General features: G+C 28.0%; 3 protein-coding genes across 7 annotated transcripts; 2 read left to right on the top strand and 1 right to left on the bottom strand.

The window, feature by feature from the left end:
* The first annotated feature begins 825 nt into the window (after nt 1-825).
* Nucleotides 826-3,448, top strand: LOC102679300 (mitochondrial import inner membrane translocase subunit TIM44). Its single transcript, XM_006621643.2, has 7 exons — nt 826-976; nt 1,497-1,652; nt 1,722-1,967; nt 2,041-2,245; nt 2,322-2,470; nt 2,538-2,901; nt 2,975-3,448. Exons 1-7 carry the CDS (start codon nt 974-976, stop codon nt 3,220-3,222), a joined length of 1,371 nt encoding a protein of 456 aa, XP_006621706.1. The 5' UTR covers nt 826-973; the 3' UTR covers nt 3,223-3,448.
* A 1,338-nt stretch (nt 3,449-4,786) lies between these two features.
* On the top strand, nt 4,787-18,672 carry LOC102678986 (E3 ubiquitin-protein ligase hyd). 3 transcript variants are annotated; one of them, XM_006621642.2, is made up of 37 exons: nt 4,787-5,227; nt 6,440-6,640; nt 6,719-7,043; nt 7,117-7,325; nt 7,397-7,560; nt 7,651-7,850; nt 7,978-8,246; nt 8,318-8,472; nt 8,651-8,914; nt 8,990-9,103; nt 9,204-9,379; nt 9,462-9,579; nt 9,654-9,808; nt 9,890-10,175; nt 10,295-10,411; nt 10,491-10,664; nt 10,742-10,874; nt 10,949-11,410; nt 11,490-11,614; nt 11,697-11,935; nt 12,011-12,177; nt 12,256-12,587; nt 12,765-13,173; nt 13,324-13,672; nt 13,771-13,987; nt 14,072-14,110; nt 14,244-14,476; nt 14,552-15,052; nt 15,364-15,531; nt 15,658-16,014; nt 16,110-16,295; nt 16,368-16,490; nt 16,567-16,776; nt 16,864-17,222; nt 17,317-17,523; nt 17,615-17,993; nt 18,095-18,672. In XM_006621642.2, exons 1-37 carry the CDS (start codon nt 5,166-5,168, stop codon nt 18,302-18,304), a joined length of 8,394 nt encoding a protein of 2,797 aa, XP_006621705.1. In that variant the 5' UTR covers nt 4,787-5,165; the 3' UTR covers nt 18,305-18,672. The 3 variants fall into 3 exon arrangements, with proteins under 3 accessions (XP_006621705.1, XP_006621704.1, XP_006621703.1); XM_006621641.2 differs by having other exon boundaries at nt 4,788-5,227; nt 10,491-10,658; nt 13,771-14,110; XM_006621640.2 differs by having other exon boundaries at nt 5,166-5,227; nt 13,771-14,110.
* A 122-nt stretch (nt 18,673-18,794) lies between these two features.
* Nucleotides 18,795-22,156, bottom strand: LOC102678685 (protein bunched, class 2/F/G isoform-like). Of its 3 annotated transcripts, XM_006621638.2 has the most exons (4): nt 20,216-22,156; nt 19,939-19,990; nt 19,653-19,856; nt 18,795-19,465 (listed from the first exon to the last, which is right to left on the bottom strand). In XM_006621638.2, the coding sequence occupies exons 1-3, from the start codon at nt 22,048-22,050 to the stop codon at nt 19,653-19,655; spliced, it is 2,091 nt and encodes a 696-aa protein (XP_006621701.1). In that variant the 5' UTR covers nt 22,051-22,156; the 3' UTR covers nt 18,795-19,465. The 3 variants fall into 3 exon arrangements, with proteins under 3 accessions (XP_006621701.1, XP_006621702.1, XP_006621700.1); XM_006621639.2 differs by lacking the exon at nt 18,795-19,465 and having other exon boundaries at nt 19,533-19,856; nt 19,939-20,094; XM_006621637.2 differs by lacking the exon at nt 18,795-19,465 and having other exon boundaries at nt 19,533-19,856.
* Between the last annotated feature and the right edge of the window lie 193 nt (nt 22,157-22,349).

Genomic DNA, 22,349 nt, shown 5'->3' with positions numbered 1-22,349 from the left:
TGTAAATCTTAAAAAATCTTAAAAAATCTTAAAGATATATTGAATCTAAGTAACAAATAATATTATTTCATAAATTATAAATTAATATATTTTTATTTGAAATGTACAAATAGATAATGAAATATCTATATCATTATCAATACTATGAAATAGAAATAAACATAATATTTAATATATCGATACTTAAAATAAGAATATAAATAAAGTAAGAATTGACCGTCAGCGCCAAATCTTGAATAATATATTTTTTTAATACTATTAGAAAGATGGCTCTAGTTTCTTATTCTAATTTACCTATCTTTGAAAAAATGTCTTGTATTCGAAAGATACCCTTAATGATTAATTCTTATTTTATTTTTATTCTTTTTGTATTTTATTTGTGGTTTTTTGAAGATAATGTTGATTTTAATATTTTTATTTTATCTATGTTACTATTTCTTTTTCTTCTTTTCTATAGTTATTCAATATGTTTATTCATGGTTTTAAATGATAGTTTTAATATCTATAAATGTGATCTATAATACAAACACTACAATATTTATAAAGGAATGTATCAAAAAAATTATTGATTTTAATAATAAATGTAATCAATAAAATTGATTTTATTATTTTTTTATAATTAAATTGAATGTAATTCTTGAATTCAAAATCAACAGAATGTATATCAAGCACTTTGATTATTTGCAATCAATATTTCAAAAAAAAGAATACAAAGTTCCATCAAATATTGTATAATCAAAAATCTTTACAGATCCATTAAATTTTATGTCTCATTTTTTATTTCATGTTAATATTCGTATTAATATTTCGTATTAATAGAACGAAATGGCGCTCGACCTTTTAAGATTATCGAGTAAGAAGAGATCATAGATATGTTTATGATTTGTTTTAATTTTTGTTGATAGATGTCCTTCCCATTAGCCGCAACATATTTTATGAAGATTTTTGATGTTGCAGATAAATCGTTCGTAAAATGGTAAATAATTATAATTGCTAACTGAACCTCTATATTTTATTTATATGAAATCATGAAATAAATTTATATGTTCTTTTTCTTCCATATTAATATGAGTTCATAAATATTTTATTTATAAATTGATTGCATTTTTTTATCACATATAGGTTATGTTATTTCGAGTAACTTTCATACTTTTCGTCTAATTGCATCATAAAATTTCAATTTCTCAGAATTAACCTATCGATAGATGTTTCGAACTTCATAAAAAAAATAGCAATGAATTAATTAATTACATATGAAAAAATAGAATTTGTATAAAATAATATAAAATATATAAAAATATAATTATTGTACGATAATAATTATTATGCAATTAGATATTGTTTATGAATTATGAACTTTTTTATGAATATATATTTGTAAAATAAATTATTATATTTGTAAAATTTTTATATTTGTAAAATTATCACAAAATGTTTTTTCTATATAAAAATTTATCTCTTACATATATTTAAAATATTTATTTTTTTGTTTTTAGTTTCAGAACTTTTCTATCTGTAGAGCCAGCCTTATAGGTATATCAAGATCTACTCGATCTAAAAAAAAACTTCCCAGAGATGGCTCAACAATATGTATTTACAATGTTTTGCTACGATCACAATTATCTCAAATCACAAATATACAAAGTTTATCAGTGAGTTTCTTATCAAAATGTTTTTAAAAAAAATTTATTAATTTGATTAATTATATTCTATCTCTTTAGATCAGATTCTATTCAAACCCAGCAAGGAGACCCAGTTTTTTCTCTCAATTTCTTGAGAATATCAAACAAGAAATGCAAAAGAATAAAGAGATGAAAGAATCTTTGAAAAAGTTTAGAGAAGAAGCAGAGAAATTGGAACAATCAGAAGCATTGAGATCTGCCAGACAAAAATTTCAAGCAGTTGAATCTGAAGCTACTAAAGGATCAGAGGCTCTGAAAGAGAAATTAGAATCTTTAAAGGAAAAGGTGCAAATGAAAAAAAATATTTTATTATAATAATAAAATTTAAAAGTATTATACATATTAATCAAATGTATAGGTACAAGAAGTTCTTGAAGAAGCAAGTAAAACTGAATTAGGTAAAAAAGCTGGTCAGCTAAGTGAGGAAATATCAAAATCTGCAAAAGGAGCAGCAGAAACAATATCTGAAAAAAGTCAGGCTTTAGGTAAAACAAGTGCATTTCAAACAATATCACAAACTGTAGAAGCTGTGCGAGAAGAATTAGATCATCAAGGAATGCATGGTAATTATAATTAGAGAATTTACATATATATATATATAAATACAGTAATATATTTTTGTTTGAATCAATATTATAGGAAAAGTGTATGTTCCACCTAAAAAATTAAGAAAAAGAAAAGATGTAATAGAATCAGTAGATAGTAAAATTGTTCAACCAAATGCAGAGGCCACAGGTGTTGAATTACATAAAGATTCTAAATTTTATCAATCATGGCAGAATTTTAAGGTATGTCATTTAATTTAAATTAAATTTATAGAATTGTTGATATTTATAATAATTATATTTTTTCAAGGATAAAAATCCATATGTGAATAAAGTATTAGAATGGAAAATCAAATACGAAGAATCGGATAATCCTGTAATTCGTGCCTCCAGATTATTGACAGAAAAAGTTACAGATATAGTCGGTGGACTATTTCAAAAGACAGATTTATCAGAAACACTAACAGAAATTTGTAAACTAGATCCTAACTTTGATAGAATACAATTTTTAAAATATTGTGAAACGGATATTATTCCAAATATTCTAGAAGCTATGGTTAGAGGAAATCTTGAAATTTTAAAAGACTGGTGTCATGAAGCTCCATATAAATTAATAGCACAACCATTAATACAAGTAGAAAAATTGGGATATCAATTAGATAATAAAATTTTAGGTATATTTTATGTTTCATATAAATATTTTACTTCATATAATTATTTCACATAGAATAAAACATTTAATTTCAGATATTAACAACGTAGATTTAATAATGGGCAAAGTAATGGAACAAGGACCAGTTTTAATAATTAGCTTTCAGTGCCAACAAATTATGTGTGTGAGAGATGCTAAAAAGAATGTTATTGAAGGAGATCCTGAAAAAGTAATGCGTGTTAATTATATTTGGGTATTGTGTCGTGATCCTACAGAACTTAATTCAAAAGCTGCATGGCGTTTACTTGATCTTAGTGTAACCAGTACTGAACAATTTGTATAGTGTACAGTTTAGGTATGAATTTGATTGAAAATTTTAAAGAAATAGATGTGAATATGTGATTGAAAAATAAGTAAGAACTGTCACTTTCTTTTCTTTTTTTATGGTTTCTAATGCAATATGTATTGAAAGAGAAGCCTGAATGATGGATATTAATTCTTACGACTTGATTACCTTCAAATATACAAATTTAGTTCTGTAGCTTAAGCTATGGAAATGTTATAAATTTTATGTTGAATTTTGATTTATATATAAATTTATATAAGTATAAATATTATAATATTATAAATATAAAAGTAAATTATATTGTAGATATACTTATTAAAACACGATAGTTTATTATTATATTTTTCTAATATGTTCAAATAATACAATTATATTATTTATATAATTAAAATATAAATTAAAAATTTGTTATTTTTAGGATTATAAAGTTATCCTTATATATCAAAAGATAATTATCAATATAAATTACTGTACAATCATATTTTATAATCATATATAAGTATATCATTTGAACTAATGAACGAAAAAATAAGCAAATTTTAGTAACTAATTTCTGTACATATTTAAAATATTGATATTGACATTAAAATGCTAAAGAATAGAGCCTAACAAAATATATATTGGATGCCAAATATTTATTTTGCACAAATTATATAATATAAAAAATAATGTAAACATTTTATAAATCAACAAAGATTGTATATATTTTCATGTTCATATTGCATAAAAGTGCATAATTTATTAGTATATTTATTATTTTTAAAATATGTAATATATTTGTTTTTTTTTTCAAATATCAATAAGATTATGATTATAAGTATATTGTACAAATAAATTCAATGTGTAAAATTAAAAAAAAAAATTTTGAAAAAGAAATTAAAATTTTTTTCATTTGGTCTTCTTTTTACATTGTTTTATAAACAAATTGCACAAAAAATGTTAAATCAAAAATATAATATCTTTATTCATAACTGATTCATTTAATATATATAATTAAATTTTTTAAAAATTTTATATTGAGTCTAATTAAATACTGATGAAATTATTTAAAAATATTTCAAATTTTTTTTGTGCGGTTTACAACAAAATATTCTTTAAATGTAATTTCTTTATAATATCAACAGTTTCATTTATATTTTTATTAAAAATTAGAAAATTAAAATATATTTATATTTCTATATTTGTTTCTTTTTCCTTTATATTATTCATATGCAAACATTATTATAATACAAATATTTTTTTTAAATATTAAAAATATTTAACCTATATATATATATGCAATATATTTATAATTTTATAATTATTAAAAAGATATAATTATTAAAATATAATTTAATTAAATATTGTATATAACTGAAAAAAATATAATGGAACTACGAGTGCATATAGCTATAAAGATATAGCTAAATATTAATTATTAACGCTAAATATATAAATATATAAACTAAAATATTTTTATATTTTTGTTAATAATATTAATTGAAAATGAATATAAAATATATTTAATATTGAGAAAAATTCTTCGAATTATTTATATTAAAAAATCTAATATTGATAATACAATAATTTAGTTGCTATTAATTGAGAGCCGCCATGATATGTATATGTCTGCCTTTTGTATCACCAATGCAGTAACGTAATAGAAGCATCTGGACGATCGGTAGCAATTCCATAAAGACGGATGCACATTTTTGGAATATTTTGATTTATTCGTGTTTTTTAATCATTTATGCGTATTGCCGAATCTGTATTAGTGAGATTTTTTAATGCATTTATGAATACGTAATAATATAGTTCGGTTCGCTTGCGTTCAAGAACACGTAACTGGTTGTTTCTTCAGAAACATGGCTGAATATCATTTCGATGGTGTGGTGAAATTGTGTGTACAGAATTATTAAAACGACATTTTGGTCTTAAATACGTTCACGTATTATAATAAAATGACATCGATACACTTTGTCGTACATCCGTTACCTGGAACAGACGATCAGTTAAACGATAGGTAAGGAAACATATCTGTTATCGGTTTTTCATTAATATATCTCTAGTATGTCTGCTTCTCTCCGTATTGAAAAGATCTGTTCATTATTCATTTTTAAATATGCTTGCTCATATCAATTAGCATACATTTTCTATGCTTTTTCTTCGAATCTAAAGTCTAAAACTTTCTAGCCTTTGCAATGACGAATAATTTAGCGGTATAACATATATCATTTAAAAGTTAAAGTTTGTTGTCACATCATTATATTTCTATTAAATGATACATATATACCAATCATTGTAAATAAAAAAATACAAAAAAATGTCGGAAATATTAATTTAGTAATCATCTTTTTCAGTATTCAATCTAAAAGATTATATATATTCATATGTATAGTATGTATAAGAAATATGTATGATACATGTGTATATATATACATATACATATATATGTGTGTGTGTATGTGTGTTCACGCGCGATATATATATATATATATATATATAGATATTAAAGTAATGTACATAAATATATGTGTGTACATATATATATATATATGTATATGTATACATACAGATATTAAAAAATCATTTTATTCTATTTTTAGTATTGTATCTTTTTTTTACTGTATGATATATATATATATATTATTTGAAAAATTATTTTTATGTAATTTTATTTTATATCTTTTTTTTCTTATTTCTTTCATTTGTTATTTATATAATATTTTTAATTTTTCATTGCAAAATATTTCAAATTTCATATTTCAATATTTCATAGTTCTTCTTTGATATGTTTATATCCGAAATTAAGTGATATATAATTATATCTAATGATAATATTTATTTAAATTTATAAAAATTTTATTTTATGTTTATATATTTATATTTCTATTTATATTATTATATAAGTATTTTAGACATATATAATATATATATATATATATATATAATCCAACTGAGAAAATTTATTTTTTAAATATTTGTTATAATATATATATATTTTACAATATAAAAATCAAAATTTATTTATATGAATATTTCTTTATCTTATTTATATATATGTATATTGAAAAATTTTCAAACAAAAAATAAGAAAGATATTCTACTTAAAATTTAATTTTACTCAAAATATATATTTTGAACTGTCTACATATACATATATATAATATATATAACAATTAATTCAACTTGGGATAATAATAATAATTTTTTTATATATTTTAAATTTTTTCAGATTGAAGGAAGTGGCAGAAAAAATCAACAGATATGGATTTGTAACACTACCAGCATTTAGTGGATTGAAGGTTCCAGTAAAACATATTGTGGTTGGTCCAACACATATTGCTCTTCTTACAGAAGACCATAAAATTTGCAGAGTTGCATTTACAGTATTGTCAGATAGATTAGATTTGAGCAAAAATGAGCCAAATAGAAAGTGAGTCATTTTTAATTTATTGCAAATAACATTTATTATATTATTGTAATTTCATATTTTATTTTTTTATTGTTGTAGCACAAATAAAAACCATGTTGATAACTCTAATTCAGCACCAAATGGCGGTACTGGAAGTAGTGGAAGTGGAAATAGAGCAGGAATGTCTAGATCACGTGCCAGAATTATGCGTGGTAGTTCTGCAATTCGTGGAGGTAGTAGTAGTGGAGGAAACAGCAGTGGAGGTAGAATAGGTCCTCCAGGTGTAATTATGGGCGGAGGAAGTGGTAGCAGTTCGCGTCCTATTGCATCTGTACCTGCTCCATTTGTACCAGAAGATCTTATTACACAGGCTCAAGTGGTACTGCAAGGAAAAAGTCGTAATCTTATTATTAGAGAATTACAGGTTTGTTTGATTGATGTATTTTTCGTTATATTATTAAAATTTAATTGGAATTTTATTAATATATTTTTTATAGCGTACAAATTTAGATGTAAATTTAGCAGTAAATAATTTACTGTCACGGGATGATGAAGAAGGTGATGATGCCGAAGATGCAGCAGATACTTACGTTCCAGAAGATCTAATTTCGTTATTAGATGGTGGATTTAGCAATGAACATTCTGTAATAATTGATGCAGATTCTATGTTTCCTGAAGATATGTTTGGATATACAGGAATGAGAAAGTAATGATTTTTTAATTGCTTTATTTTTATTTAGAAGAAAAAATATATCCTTAATTTTTATATTTTTCTAGTCGAGGTAGTTCTTCCCGTAGAATAGGTAATGATAGAGAAGGTGAACGTACTTCTGAACGAGACCGAGACCGAGATAATTTTAGTAAATGGAGAGATCGTCAATATTGTGGTCCAAGACGTTGGCTGGAATCAGCACTTAAGGATTCTTGGGATAAAGATTCTGGTAAAATTAAAATTTTTGAAAATTATTTCTTTTTTCAATAAATTTGTATCTTAATTATAAAATTTAATTTATGTTCAAAAAATTATGTAGATAATAAAAAGAAAGAACTAGCTTCTCAGAGTCCATTATGGATATCAGAAGAATTAGAATGGTGGCATGAACGCAGTAGCGATCTTGCTCCTCGTTTTATTCAAATTGCTTCACTTTATAGTGAATTAATTGCTGTTTCTGCTGGAGGACAATTGTATCAGTGGAAATGGTCAGAATCTGAACCATATAAACATCCAGAGGTGATTATTAAAATAATATAAATAATATAATAATATATATATTAAAATAAATTTTATTTCAATATTTTATTTTCATATATTTTATATCGATAATGATTATAAAAAACAAAACTAATATTTATTATAGAATCCAAATATACATCATCCAAAAGCTCCATGGTTAGCAGTAACAACTGAAAAAATAGTTAATATATCTGCCACAGCTATTCGATGTTCCATTAGTACTGAGTCTGGCAAAGTAGCTACTTGGCTTGATGAACTTGTAGGGCATGTTGCTTCTCGTCTTGAACATCCTGCTCAAACTTTCACAGAATTTACATTGGATAAAATTGTGTCTCTTCATACATGTGCTCTATATACTGTTGCTAAACTCGAAAGTGGTGCATTATATTGGTGGTAAGATGAAAAATTATTCTTTTTAATTATTTTTATTTCAAAAAACTATTAAATGTAATCTTATTATATAGGGGTGTATTACCTTTTGCACAACGTAAAAAATTATGGGAAAAATATAAGGCTAAATCACGAAAACATAGATCATCCACAGTATCATCAAATGATATTAGTTATGGTGCACATGTTTGTATGAAAAATAGTCCTATATATCATCCTGGAGCAATAGGTAATTTATTAAATATTATATTGTATCTAAAAAAATCTAAATCCAATATTATATCTAAGTTTTAATATAATATAATTAAAAAATATATAATATTAAAGATTTGATTTATTTTTTTATTATTTTGATTATATTTTATATTTTATATATATATTTTTCTATAAATTGATGTATTTTCAAGGATTTACCATTGCTAATGGAATTCCAAAAGTAGGACAATTATTAGGAGCAGCTTGGAATTTGGATAGCACTTATAGATTTAAAATATTACCAGCTGGAACTCATTTATCCAGTGTTAATATAGAAAAACGGGAAACAAATGGAAATAATGGTAATATTAATAAGACAAATCATAAAGAAACTGCTGATCGACTTGATATGCCTCCACCACCTTCACCAGCTTCAAGTACATGTAGTGATACTGGCAGTATCACAACAAGTCATAGTAATATCACTTATTTAAATTATTTATTTTAATTTATAATATATATATTAATTTACATATTTATTAATTTTATAGAGAGACAAAAACGCGTTGCACCTCGAAATGAAGGAGAATCAGAACGAAAAGATGAAGAAGAATGGCAGTTAAAAGATGTTGTTTTTGTAGAAGATGTAAAAACAGTTCCTATTGGTATGTTTTAATCATTAAAAAAAAAAAGAATAAAGAATGAATAAAATGTTATATAATTTATATTATATATTATATTAATTAATATCTTTTATATATGCAGGCAAAGTTATAAAAGTAGATGGTTGTTATGTTGCTGTAAAATTCTTTTCAAAAGACTCAAAAGAGAAAGAAATTAAAGAAAAAGATTTCAGTACATCAGATTTTAAAGATTTAACAACTGAAGAATTAATTAAATTGCTAGCTGATTGTAGATTGTTAAGAAAAGATGAAATACAGGTAAATTAAATATTGAAATTAAATTTTATCAAAATATCATAAGAACAATTACATATAAGATTTATTATGATTGTAAATTTAGGTAATAAAATCATCCATGAATCCAAGAGCTCCAGATTGTTTTCAACGAACTCCTAGAAGAGTGAATATCGTTGAAGGATCACATGATAGTATTTTAAGCATTGCTACTGATGGACAAGGTAAAATTTAAAAAAATTATAATTAACGAATTAACGATTAATAATTAATATCATTAATGATCGATTAATTATAGGAATTCATGCAATAGTGAAAAGTGGAAACAAATTAAGTTACGTTGTATATAATTTAAGTACTGGAAGATATGTACAAGATTGTTATATTCCATCGGATGTATCATCATTTTTGGGTCTACAACCACAAAATATTAGCTTGACAAGCTCAGGAGAAGTATGTAATTTTCATTAAGTAAAAGTATATCTTATTTTTAATATAATATAAGAATATAATTTATATATAATTTTATACTAGAACATCGAGTGTTCTATGATACTTAGAGATGGAAATAATACAATCTATCCATTAGCAAAAGATTGCGCTGATGCTATTCGTGATCCAAATTGGTTGGATTTAGTTCCAGTTCAATGTATTGGTGCTTCGACTATTCCTATACCAACTTGTTCCAATTCAACTAATATGAAAAATCAAGTTGCAGTTATTGCATTAGCATTTGATAATCTCCTGTTAATGCCGCGTATATTAAGGTGCGACTATGAAAGTATTAAACAGGTTTTTTGCAATTTAGAACAAGATCACAGTAAGTATAAGTATAGTTATTCTTTGATTTTATAAAAATATGGTATATGTATAAAATATATGATATATATTATTATATATATATATAATATATATGTATATATATATATTATTTTTTAGAAAATAATACAACACAAATTCAATCAATATTAATGGAACGTTGTGATGGTAATCGTAATATTTTACATGCTTGCATTAGTATGTGTTCACCAACTTCAAACAAAGAAAATGATCAAGGTATTAAATACATTTTTTGCATATGTAATTTACATAAGTTATAGATTATTTATTTTTTATTTATTAATTTATTTGTAAGGTATAGAACGTGAATTAGTTTCAAACACTGTTGATGGTCCATCTGCACCTATTGAAGAACCAATTCCAACTTTAAGTTGGCCACCAGAAGCTTTTGATAATACATCAGGAGAAGAAGATAGTTTGCTTAGTATTGGTACTGCTAGCATATCCATGATGAACAAATCAGGTAAAAGTATTGAATATCTTTTTATTTTTTTTCATTTTTAATTTTTACAACATTAATACTAAATAAATATTTGTATATTTTAGGTGTTGGAGTAACATCAAATAATACTTATATAATAGATTCTGTTGAAAGAAGAAATAATGCATTACTTATATTAAAGTATATGTGCGAAAGTAGTGTTTTAGCACCACATCTGAAGGAGCTACTCACAGCAAAGTAATCACATAAAATATTAATAAATAAAATACTTTTGCAATTCGAGAAAAATATTCAAATATTTGTGTTAACAGAGATATCCAAGGCCAAACGCCATTAATGCTTGCTGTATCAGTTCGAGCATATCATGCAGCACTCATTTTATTAGACATTATTCAAAAAGTTGGAAGAGATCAGAAGGAATGTTCAGCTATGATACTTCCTGCGGATGCTAATCCAGATTTATCACCATTATTTGTTACTTGCTGCAATGATACTTGTAGTTTTACATGGACTGGAACTCAACACATCAATCAAGATATTTTTGAATGTAAAACTTGTGGTTTGATCGGATCTCTGTGTTGTTGCACAGAATGTGCTCGTGTCTGTCATAGAGGACATGATTGTAGAATAAAAATAACTTCTCCTACGGCTTATTGCGATTGTTGGGAAAAGTGTAAATGTCGTGCACTCATCGCGGGTCATCAAGGTGCTCGTTATGAACTTCTTTGTCGGCTCGTAGTGAACACTGATCTAGTTACAAAGATAAATTCACGGTATATAAATGTATAATAAATTGATAAAATTATTATAAAAGATCGAAATTAATTAATTATTTCTTTAATCTTTTTATAGAGGAGAAAGTATTTTATTATTCTTGGTTCAGACTGTAGGAAGACAATTGATAGAACAACGACAGTATCGTTCTGCATTACGGCAACGTTCTACATCTGCGAGTCGTAAAGGACCTTCATCTGATGGTATTTAACTTTTTAATCATTTAAATATATGAAGAACAATTACATAAAAAATAGAAAGTAATCATGTTTTAATCATAAAAAGGATTGGATACTTATGTACCAGATATGCCAGATCATGATTTAGAACCTCCTCGCTTTAACCGAAAAGCTTTAGAAAGATTATTGAATGATTGGCCAGCAGTACAATGTATGATTATGTCAGGAGTTTCTGTGAATGGAAATGAACAATTATTTGGAGATCAAGGACAATTATGTCGTCAAAGTGGCACTGCTCTTCTTGATAAATTTACTCATTCATTGTTATTTAAATGTAGTGCAGAGGTATAAAAAAACATTGATTTTATACTTTCAAATATATTACAAAAAATTTGTAATATAGCAAAAACTTATTTTTAGATGCTCGATACTCTTCTTACGACTTTAATACGAGAATTACAAAATGATACAATACCCGGGCGACAAGAAGAAGCAAATAATGTTGCACGTCGATTTGTTCGATCTGTAGCTCGAATATTTGTGATTTTTACAATAGAAATGGCACCAAATACAACAAAACGAAGAAGGTGAAATGAAATAGATATCTCAAATTAAAAGAATTTTTATTTTTTATATTTACTTATATATTTTTAAACATATTTTAGTACAAGTCAAGCATTGCAACCTCTAATGAAGTGTCGTAAAGTTTTCCAAGCATTAATTAAATTAGCTGTCGAAGAACTGTGCGAGACTGCCGATTCATTAATAGCACCTGTAAGATTAGGTGTTGCTCGTCCGACGGCACCATTTACATTAACTAGTTCAGCAATGGAAGTAATCAATGGTTCTGAAGAATTGTTTTCTATAGAACCATTGATACCTCATAGTGGTGTCAGCTCTCAAACTCTGGATGCAACTTTACAAACACAACAGGGAAACAATAATATAACCATCGCCAGAGATGTTTCTGCCATGGATGAAGCAGAAGCTGGTGAAGGTATGATCTATAAACTAACATAAAGGAAGAATACAAATTTATCAAAGCAAGAATACATATTTATATATATATATGATTATAAAACAAATTTTAAATTGCTTTAATTTTATCATTCTCATTTTATTATAAAAATATTTTTTCATTATTTTTTATTATGTAATATTCATGTGTAAATAGAAGTTCCTATGGATGTGGATGGCGATATTAGCGAACATGAAGAATCTGGAGTTTCTGGAACTGTTGCTGGTCAGCCACTAGGTGAGATTGATAGTAATGGCGGAGGTGTAGGTGAAGAACAGGCGGGAGATGGTGAATCCGATACAGAACTTGATCTGTTGGCGGAAGCGGAAACAGAATCAGACTCTGATGATAATCACAGCAATCAAGATGCAGCATCCGCTCAACGCAGTGTACAAACTGGTGCTACAGCAGGATCTGATGGTGGGATGGGATCCATTTTATTGTTTCCGGAGGATGAATCTGGAGAATCAAGTCAGCAAGAGGATGATGAAAGTGAAGCAGGAGAAACTGACGAACAAGATAACGAAGATTTTCAAATTGGAGATGATCAGTTGGAACGACGAAGGTATTTTTTTTCTTTTTCTTTATCATTGATATATATATATATATGCAGTACAGATATATTAAAAGAATTTTACAATTTTATTTATATAATATTAATTTTTTCAATTATATTTATGAAAGTCATTTTTATATCATTAATATTTTATTACAGTGGTTCATCTGGTCATTTACATCGTAATAATCTTGCTCCTGTTTCTATGCAATGGGCAATACGTAATCGCGATTCAAGTATGCGTACAGCTGGACTGCGGGTAACAGGTGGCAGTAATCTGGTTTTTATTGACTCTGCATCTTTAAGACGTACTACTGCAACATCTGCAGTTGCAGCTGCACAAGAACCTATAATTATGGGTACTAGTACGACTTGTTTGGCACGTGCATTTGGAATTGTTATTCGGCAGATAGCAGATCTTTTAGTTATGATGCAAGATTATAAAACGTTAGCACCTTCTTTGCCACGATTAATGGAAATAACTTATCAAGATGCACTCAACTTACAGGTACACACATTTTATAATATTTTAATAAAATAATTGAGATTAAATAAATTTATAGAATAGAATAGAAATGATATGAATGATAATTCGGATGATTGTAGATGTATCTTGAAGGACATTTAAAGCCCACATGGGATTGGTTACTCACGGTAATGGATGCCACGGAAGCACAATTGAGATTCGGAGTATCTTTAACACGTAGTGCAGATCCTACGCATCCAGAACATCCATTGAATAATGCTTCATCATTGTCAGGAGGAAATTTTTCTGGACTGTTAAATACAGCAGCTTTATCGTTAACATTACAATCTAATACAGGTCGGAATCAACGCAGTGGTATCGCTACGAGCTCCAATATCTCCACACCACAAGCTTCTACAAGACTCACCGTTGGTTTTGCAGGCGTTGGCGAACCTTCAAGAAACAGTAGAGAACGCGAAGGTATCATCTAGTATTTTTATATTTATATAATATAGTGTTTATATATTTCAGCAATCATTTGGATGCATTCCGATTATATTTTTATATTATATAAATAAGAATAAGAATAATGATTAAAAATTAATATCTTTAGGTGGGGATGTATATTTGGCGAGGCGTGAATTTTTGTCCTATTGCCTATCCTTAATGCGTGCTCATAATGCCGAACATAGGGACAGTTTGCCGGTATTAGATGTTTCTGCTTTACGCCATGTAGCATATGTTTTTGATGCATTAGTATATTATATGCGTTCACTATCGGAACCAATATCATCACGAGGAGAGAGCCAAAAGGAACCATCAAATTATTCAAGTTGGAATGATCAGGTATTACATAATAATATATTTTCCTTATCAATGTACATTTAATATGAGTTATAAAAATATAATCATATATCACAGGATGAAAATGATAATGATGAAGGAGAAGAATATAGTTCTCCAGTTCCTACTGCTCTAGAGACAGACTCTGTCGATTATCCTGATTTACTTCAGGTTCCTATTTGCGGACCAGGAAGTAATAATAGCAGTACACCAAAAGGAAGAAAGCATCCTTTTTTGCAACGATCAGATTCTACTTTGTGTCTTGGCTGCCCTCCTCTTGATCCTTTTGACACTGTCATGAGCGAAGCTTTACCATTAGCTGACCAACCACATTTATTGCAACCCCATTCAAAGCGAGAAGATCTTTTCGGTATACCAAGACAACCAACAGCAAACGCAGGTCCTAATCAGAATCCTTTAGAAGGATTACCCACAAGACTTAGTCTATCTGCACGTGGTGCTGATAATCAGAATACTCCTACACCAACATTTAGCCAAATTATTCAGAGATCTGCTTTTGCATCGTCAGATACAAGACGTAATTCTGTAACAATTGGAGATTCATCTGCTAAGCATATGGTAATATTTCATTTACATAATATATAATATATATTTGCTAGAAAACTGCAATATATATAAAATTAAATTAAATTTATTTATTTATTAAATTAATTAAATTTATTCATTTCTTTCCTTTTTTTTTTATATTGAAATTTTCGCATAAGAAATAGCAAATTTTATTTTAATTTAAATTTTATTATATTGTTGTAAAGAATTTTATTTTTATATTATTGTTTTCATAATGATAATTTTTACATGTTCATTAAATCTTTTATGAGATACAATTATTTATTAAAAAATGAAATATGGATTTATTTTCCATATTATAGGAAAAGGCAAAATCATTTAATCACACACTTGTCGCGGAACAAATTGATCGAGCTCCAATTATAGTTTCTACTAATAATCAAAGCGATCAAGTAACAGGAAATACCAAATCTAATAAAGATATATGTAAAATAAATAGAAGTGTTATTGTTAGAGCTGGAACCGTTTCGGTAAATATATGTAATTCAGTTGTATAATAATAATAAAAAAAAAAATATAAATTATTACAAACACATAAAAAAATGTATAAGCTTCACTAATGTATTAAAATATAATATTTTATTTTAATTTTAAAGGAACCAAGTTCAAATAAAACTAGTGCATCAGAAATGATGTCTACATCAAATGAAACAATTGAAAATACAACAGAAGAGATGGACACTTCTAGTTCGAATCAAGAAACATCTATATCGCATGAAACAGTTGAAACAAATCCAGTTTCATCTATTGGAACCAATATATCTCATAACATTTTATTGGGTCGTTGGAGTTTATCTCTTGATCTGTTTGGACGAGTTTTCATGGAAGATGTTGGATTAGAAGCTGGTTCAGTCGTATCCGAATTAGGAGGTTTTCAAGTAAAAGAAGCGAAATTCCGAAGAGATATGGAAAAACTTCGGAATGCACAACAAAGAGACATTAATTTGTTAAAAGTAATTAATTGGTATTTTAAACACACGAAATATATTGCATATATATATATATATATATATATATATATATAATATAAACAAATTTTTTGTTCAAGGTCGAACGAGACAGAACACAGTTATTAGTGCAAACAATGAAAGAATTAAATACACATTATAATTTATATAATAGGCGTGCTACTAATGCACCGCCATTAGCAGTGCATCGTGTTAAAGTGACTTTCAAAGATGAACCTGGAGAAGGCACTGGAGTAACTAGAAGTTTTTATACTGCAATTGCAGAGGTTTGTTATATCATAATAGAAATTATTTTGGTTTTTTATTTTAAAAATGTAAATATATATATATTTTTAAAGGCATTGCTTGCAAACGAAAAACTGCCTAACCTGGAAGCTGCACAAGTGGGATCAAAATATACACAATATAATGTTCTTCGAAAGCTAAAAAGTAGAGATCGTGACCATGATTTAAGGCGACAAGTAAATATAATACATATAAAAAAAGAAAAAAAAATTAATTTGTTTTTCTTTGTTTACGGGAGCTTTCTCATTACAGAATCCTCGATCTTCTGGAAAATGTCGAGAGACACGTAGAACATTATCTTTTGAAGCTCGTGTTTTTCATCCATCCAGTTCTGTTGAAGGAACTAGTAATTCTGGAGCTGGTAGTTCATCCTCCAATTCTCATCCATTACCTGTTAGCCATCCAAATAACGATCATTTGACTATGCATCAACTACAATTTGGAGACAGACTATATTCAAAAGTATTCAATAATAATAATAATAATAATAATAATAATAATAATAGTAATAATTACCACATATTACCAGACTATTGTTACCTTTTACAGGTTTATGCATTGCAACCCGCATTAGCTGCTAAAATAACTGGTATGCTGTTAGAGCTGCCTCCTGCACAGCTGTTGATGTTACTAGCTTCAGAAGATGCTCTGCAGCAAAAAGTAGAGGAAGCATTTGAAATAATACGTAGTCATAGTCAGGAATCGGCAAAAGAAGCGTTGTTGGATCTCGATGTATTCAGTTTGATTGCACGTTGCGGAGCTAATAAGAAAAAAATTGAGAATAGTATCTTGGATGATACTGAAGATAATGCTCCTCTTTTTTATTCTCCGGGAAAAAGAGGTTTTTATACTCCGCGACAAGGAAAGGCCAGTTATGAACGATTGAACGCATTCAGAAATGTAGGCAGGTTAGTACAGAAATAGTTAATCAAGTTATTATTATTATAATATAATAAAAATAATTATAAACCATTAATTAATGAAATTAAATAAATTTTTTAGACTTATAGGATTGTGTCTTTTACAAAATGAGTTGTGTCCAATATTTTTAAATCGTCACGTGATCAAATATATTTTAGGAAGACCAATTCGTTTTCATGATCTTGCATTTTTTGATTCTGTAATTTATGAAAGCCTAAGACAACTTGTTATTGATTCCGAAACTAAGGATAGTAACAGTTTATTTTCTGCTCTTGATCTTACATTCAGGTAAATTCATGTTCTTGCTCTAAGTCCTTTATTCTCTTTAATATCTTATATTTGATTTCTACGATATATAATATGCATTTCATTATTTTAGTATTGATTTATGTCCTGAAGAAGGAGGCGGATCGATTGAACTTATTTCTAATGGGCGTGATATAGAAGTAACTGCAAATAATGTCTATGATTATGTTCGAAAATATGCGGAAGTTCGTATGATTAAGGTACAAGACAAAGCTTTGCATGCCATGAGAGAGGGAGTGTTCGATGTACTACCCGAAGGAGCACTCGATGGTTTAACATCTGAAGATTTGAGACTCCTCTTAAATGGAGTCGGTGATATTAATGTTTCTGTTTTGATATCATATACTTCCTTCAATGATGAATCAGGAGAGCCTGCCGATAGATTAGCTAAATTTAAACGATGGTTATGGTCTATTGTCGAAAAAATGTCTCATTCAGAACGACAAGACTTGGTAAGAGATTACAATTAGATGTCTATAATAGTAAAAAAATTTTTCTCTTAAACAAATTGCTATACTTTTTAGAAATGATGTATTCTTTATTTCTTTTTTAGGTATATTTCTGGACAGGATCTCCAGCATTACCGGCAAGTGAAGATGGTTTTCAACCAATGCCGAGTGTGACATTACGACCAGCAGATGATCATTTACCAACTGCAAATACATGTATTTCCCGACTATATCTTCCATTGTACAGTTCTCGTCACATATTAAGACATAAACTACTACTTGCTATTCAAACAAAAAATTTCGGATTTGTATGAATATATAGATTCTATATATATAAATATATATATATATATAATTATATGTATACATAAGATATATATAATATAATGGATATTATATATACATTATGTATATTATATATACTATGTGACCATGTTTGTGCGTAATAGCTCTAAAAAGAAGTCACATTATCGATAATGATATAAGAAACGAAAAAGAAGTTGTATGTTGTTATTTTTTTCCTTCCTAAAAAAATTTATAACATTTATAAATTTGTAAGGTGTAATTATGAATTCTGATTTCTTTTATTGAACAAAAAGACGTGGTTTCCATCATAATAAGATTTTATATTAAAGTGTCATCTTTAGTCATTATAGTAATCGAATAAAAACATTCTTAAAAATTACAAAAGAAAATCGATTAATAGCAATCCCGTATCATCAGAAATAATTGTTTTAAAATTTCTGCCACTTGTATATATTGTATCATACCAATACATTTTTTGTTAGGAATTTTAACAAATTATTATACAATTAAAAATTTTTTATTAGGCATGTTAAGATGTAACATAAAATGTTGACAGGAAGTTGTAGATTTTTTTTAATGCATACCAGTAATAATTGTTTCCCTGGATTTCAGCATGTCGTTGATTATATATAATACATATCATTTTAAAAATCAGACTACAACACGACAACAAATTACAAAATATGAGAGATTTGATATTTAATAATAATGAAAATTACATAGTTTTGCGAATGTAAAAACTATTTTTGTGAATGAAAATGATAACAAAATATCAACATAAAATCACAAGTAATTTAAAATAGTACAAATATCTTTCAAGCATTAAATTCTTAAGTTGAATTTTCTTTTTTTAAATCAAATTTATGGTGGATGAAATTGGCCAAATGCAAAGGTAATAGGAAAAATAATCTAGGAATGTCTAGCTGCCTATTTCATATTGTTATATACTTTCTTTTTTTTTAACATGTTCAAAATCTTGAATCTATCATAAAACAATATCAACTCCATTACTTATGCTGCTTAATCTTGGCATGCACTCAATATATGTCCTTGTTTCTGTCTAAGATCGTAACAATATATATATATATCCAAAATGATTATCATTTTGAAAGAAAATTGAATTTACAGATTTAAATTATTATTTATATATATATTTCCTAAACAGTAAACTGAAATAGTAAAAAATAATCTATTATCTTTAATTTACTTAAAAAAAAGATTACTAATGCTAATATGTATAATATAATAAATCTCATTGTTTATAAATTTCTAAAAATCGTAAAGGTATATACAATAATTATATTATCCGTTATGTACTTGACAAAGTATTAATAGAAACTTATGTACAATGGTTACCTATTGACCACTTCCTGAATTGTTTTGGGGTAATTTTGCTGTTGATTGGTTCAATTGAGCCAATGTTTCTGGAGTCGCGTGTGCTTTCAGAATTGAATTTTCAGCTTCCAATTGATTTATACGATCCATAAGCTCAGCTATTTTTTCCTTGAGTACTTCAACTTCTTCTCGTACAGCAAACATCAAATGACTCTTAACAAGATCCTACAAGAAAATATTGTATTAATTTCAACATTATTTTCTATTATTAAATAATTATCCCTACGGTAAAATATATGTAGCTTACCATGGCTTGCTCAATCTTATTATCAATTGCTACAGCGCTAGTCCCCGACATACTGCAATAAAAATTACATGCGAAAATTTATTTATGAAGATGCTGAAACATGTAGATGCTGTAGCAATTAAATTCACAATCTTGTTAAAAATTAGTTTTCTGTTTCTAAAAGGAGAAATTTCTATTAAATACTCTTTTAGTTAATAATACTAAAGATGGTATATATGAAAACTATCCGTGAATATGTATGATTTCAATAATTTAAGACATATTAAATAAAATGTACCTTTCATTATCTTCGAGGGTATGATGTTCATCACTGCCTTGAGTCACTTCGGTTAATGATTCTAAAAGAGTAGTATCAGCAGATTGGGTAGTGGAACCAGCTACAATCCCTGAAATAGAATCCTGCTCCGGATCCGGTTGATGAAATGTCATATTTCCCTGTTGCATACCACCTACAACATTTTGGCAGCTAGCTGATACTTGTGCCATTTGTACTTGAGTATTACTACCAGAAGTTGTTGGTTGTATTTGAGATGATGGTATCACTTGAGATTGTACTGGTGCACCAGGAGCATGAATAGTTGATGATGTTTGTTGTGCACCTGTTTGAGGAACTTTATGAATATTTTGGATGCTCTGCATTCCTTGTATGGCAGTCAATGGCTCAGATATTTGAGTCATTGTTTTTGGATTAGGTATTGATTGTTGAGGTTGTTGCTGCTGCTGTGGTTGTTGTTGCTGTTGATTTTGAGGATGTTGTTGTTGCTGTTGTTGTTGTTGCGAAACTAGAATATTAGGTGCCTGTGATGTTGGTACAGGTGTTTGCTGCACAGAAGGTTGACAAACATTTTGGACTGGTAATGATTGATTTTGTGTGCTCACTGTCACATATGTATCTTCTTTTGAATGAGGTATATTTTGTTGAGATGTTACATTGCTACTACCAGTTTGTGTTATAATAGGAATAGAACCTTGGGGCATACTTTGAGGTTGAGTCAAATTATTGGGATGAGTTGGCTGTAGATTAGAAGGTAATGTGGAACCCTGGCCACTTTGCTGTTGTTGTTGAGATGCTAATTGTTGAGCTGAAGATTGAAAATATTGAGGAATTTGCGAAGGTGCCTGAACATTAGTTTGTGTTTGAACTTGCGTTGGATTATGCTGTGCATTGGGAGGAATTGAATTGCTTACTGCATAATTAGCACTTGAAACTGATGTAGAATTATTTGGTACACCAATTGATGTATGCACATCTGCATGTGCAGATACTTGTCCATTAGTATCAATGCCCATACCTTTATCTTCTGATACAATTGATTGTTTAGGTGCATCAGGTATAACAATTCCACTATCTGTTACTCCATATGATATGCATACCTCATTTGGATCTGATACTTTTGGTGTACTGATTGCTGTTGGTTGATTGACTGATGTATGATCCAAATAATCCATGCAAGTCCATCTGCCCCTTTTAAATGGTTCAGTACTTTCAATCTTAACAACTTTGAATCTTTCATTTCTACCATGTGAATGTACTTCACGTAAATCTGCATCTTGTTTGACATTACTTGAAAGTAAATTGATAATGTTGTTGTCGGTAACAGATGTAATATCCAAAGTATTGATATTGCTATCATTTACCGAATTACTGACATTATTTCCTTCAGAGGGAACAATTGCCAAACCGTACTGAGAACTTGTAGGAATCACCGGAGCAGTGCTGAGGGCAGCATTACTGGTATTAAAAAATACATCCTCTTTGGAGAAAGTATCTTCTGAATAGCTAGGCGTTTCAATATCAATGTCGGTGATACGCGAATGTTCGACCGAATTGTCCTCCGTATGCGATTCATCAAGATCATCATTTGAATCTTCACCGGCATCATTGCTCATACGAGAACCAACAGTAACGCTTGTAATCTGGAAAGACGATGTCTTTTTCCGACACTGGTTACTGGCCGTCACGTTGCTCGAAGTAGTCAAACTAACCGGCTGATACAGTTTCTCTGGCTCTCCTAACCGAATCGTCTCAGTAGTTGTACGATGCACTGGATTCGATATTTTTCTACTACCATCCGATAGCTTATGGGATTTTCTGTGTACATTATCTGCCATTATTATAGGAACTTAGCATTCGAGACCCACGATCTTTGCATTCGTTGTTTTCTTGCATGTTAAAACCGACATCGCTCTTAGCCGGGGCCTTTCGGCTTCGAACTATTTCTCCCTATTACAATTGTCACAATTAACTTTCAAACAGACCGATTTTTATTCTTTATGGTAATTCAAATTATATTCATATTCTCATCTTATAGAGGTGTTGACAGTTCACCATTTCATCAATTTCACGGGGAAGAAGTGCATTCGCTCGAGTACCGTCCACTCGAAACGAATATTCACTCTTCGATAAATGC

Source organism: Apis dorsata, unplaced genomic scaffold (genome assembly GCF_000469605.1).
Source record: "Apis dorsata unplaced genomic scaffold, Apis dorsata 1.3 scaffold_631, whole genome shotgun sequence".
NCBI lineage: Eukaryota > Metazoa > Arthropoda > Insecta > Hymenoptera > Apidae > Apis > Apis dorsata.
This window is presented reverse-complemented; position numbering and strand designations above follow the sequence as displayed.

Excerpts from the sequence above, each read along its gene's own strand:
- LOC102679300 (XM_006621643.2), top strand. Across the intron at positions 1,653-1,721 it reads CAAATATACAAAGTTTATCA|ATCAGATTCTATTCAAACCC; the intron begins GTGAGTTTCTTA and ends CTATCTCTTTAG. Across the intron at positions 2,471-2,537 it reads AATCATGGCAGAATTTTAAG|GATAAAAATCCATATGTGAA; the intron begins GTATGTCATTTA and ends TATTTTTTCAAG.
- LOC102678986 (XM_006621640.2), top strand. The coding sequence starts at position 5,166 with ATGACATCGATACACTTTGTCGTACATCCGTTACCTGGAACAGACGAT. Across the intron at positions 5,228-6,439 it reads GACGATCAGTTAAACGATAG|ATTGAAGGAAGTGGCAGAAA; the intron begins GTAAGGAAACAT and ends AAATTTTTTCAG. Across the intron at positions 7,561-7,650 it reads TTCTTGGGATAAAGATTCTG|ATAATAAAAAGAAAGAACTA; the intron begins GTAAAATTAAAA and ends AAAATTATGTAG.
- LOC102678685 (XM_006621638.2), bottom strand. The coding sequence starts at position 22,050 with ATGGCAGATAATGTACACAGAAAATCCCATAAGCTATCGGATGGTAGT. Across the intron at positions 19,991-20,215 it reads ACCCTCGAAGATAATGAAAG|TATGTCGGGGACTAGCGCTG; the intron begins GTACATTTTATT and ends TTTTTATTGCAG. Across the intron at positions 19,857-19,938 it reads ATAAGATTGAGCAAGCCATG|GATCTTGTTAAGAGTCATTT; the intron begins GTAAGCTACATA and ends ATTTTCTTGTAG.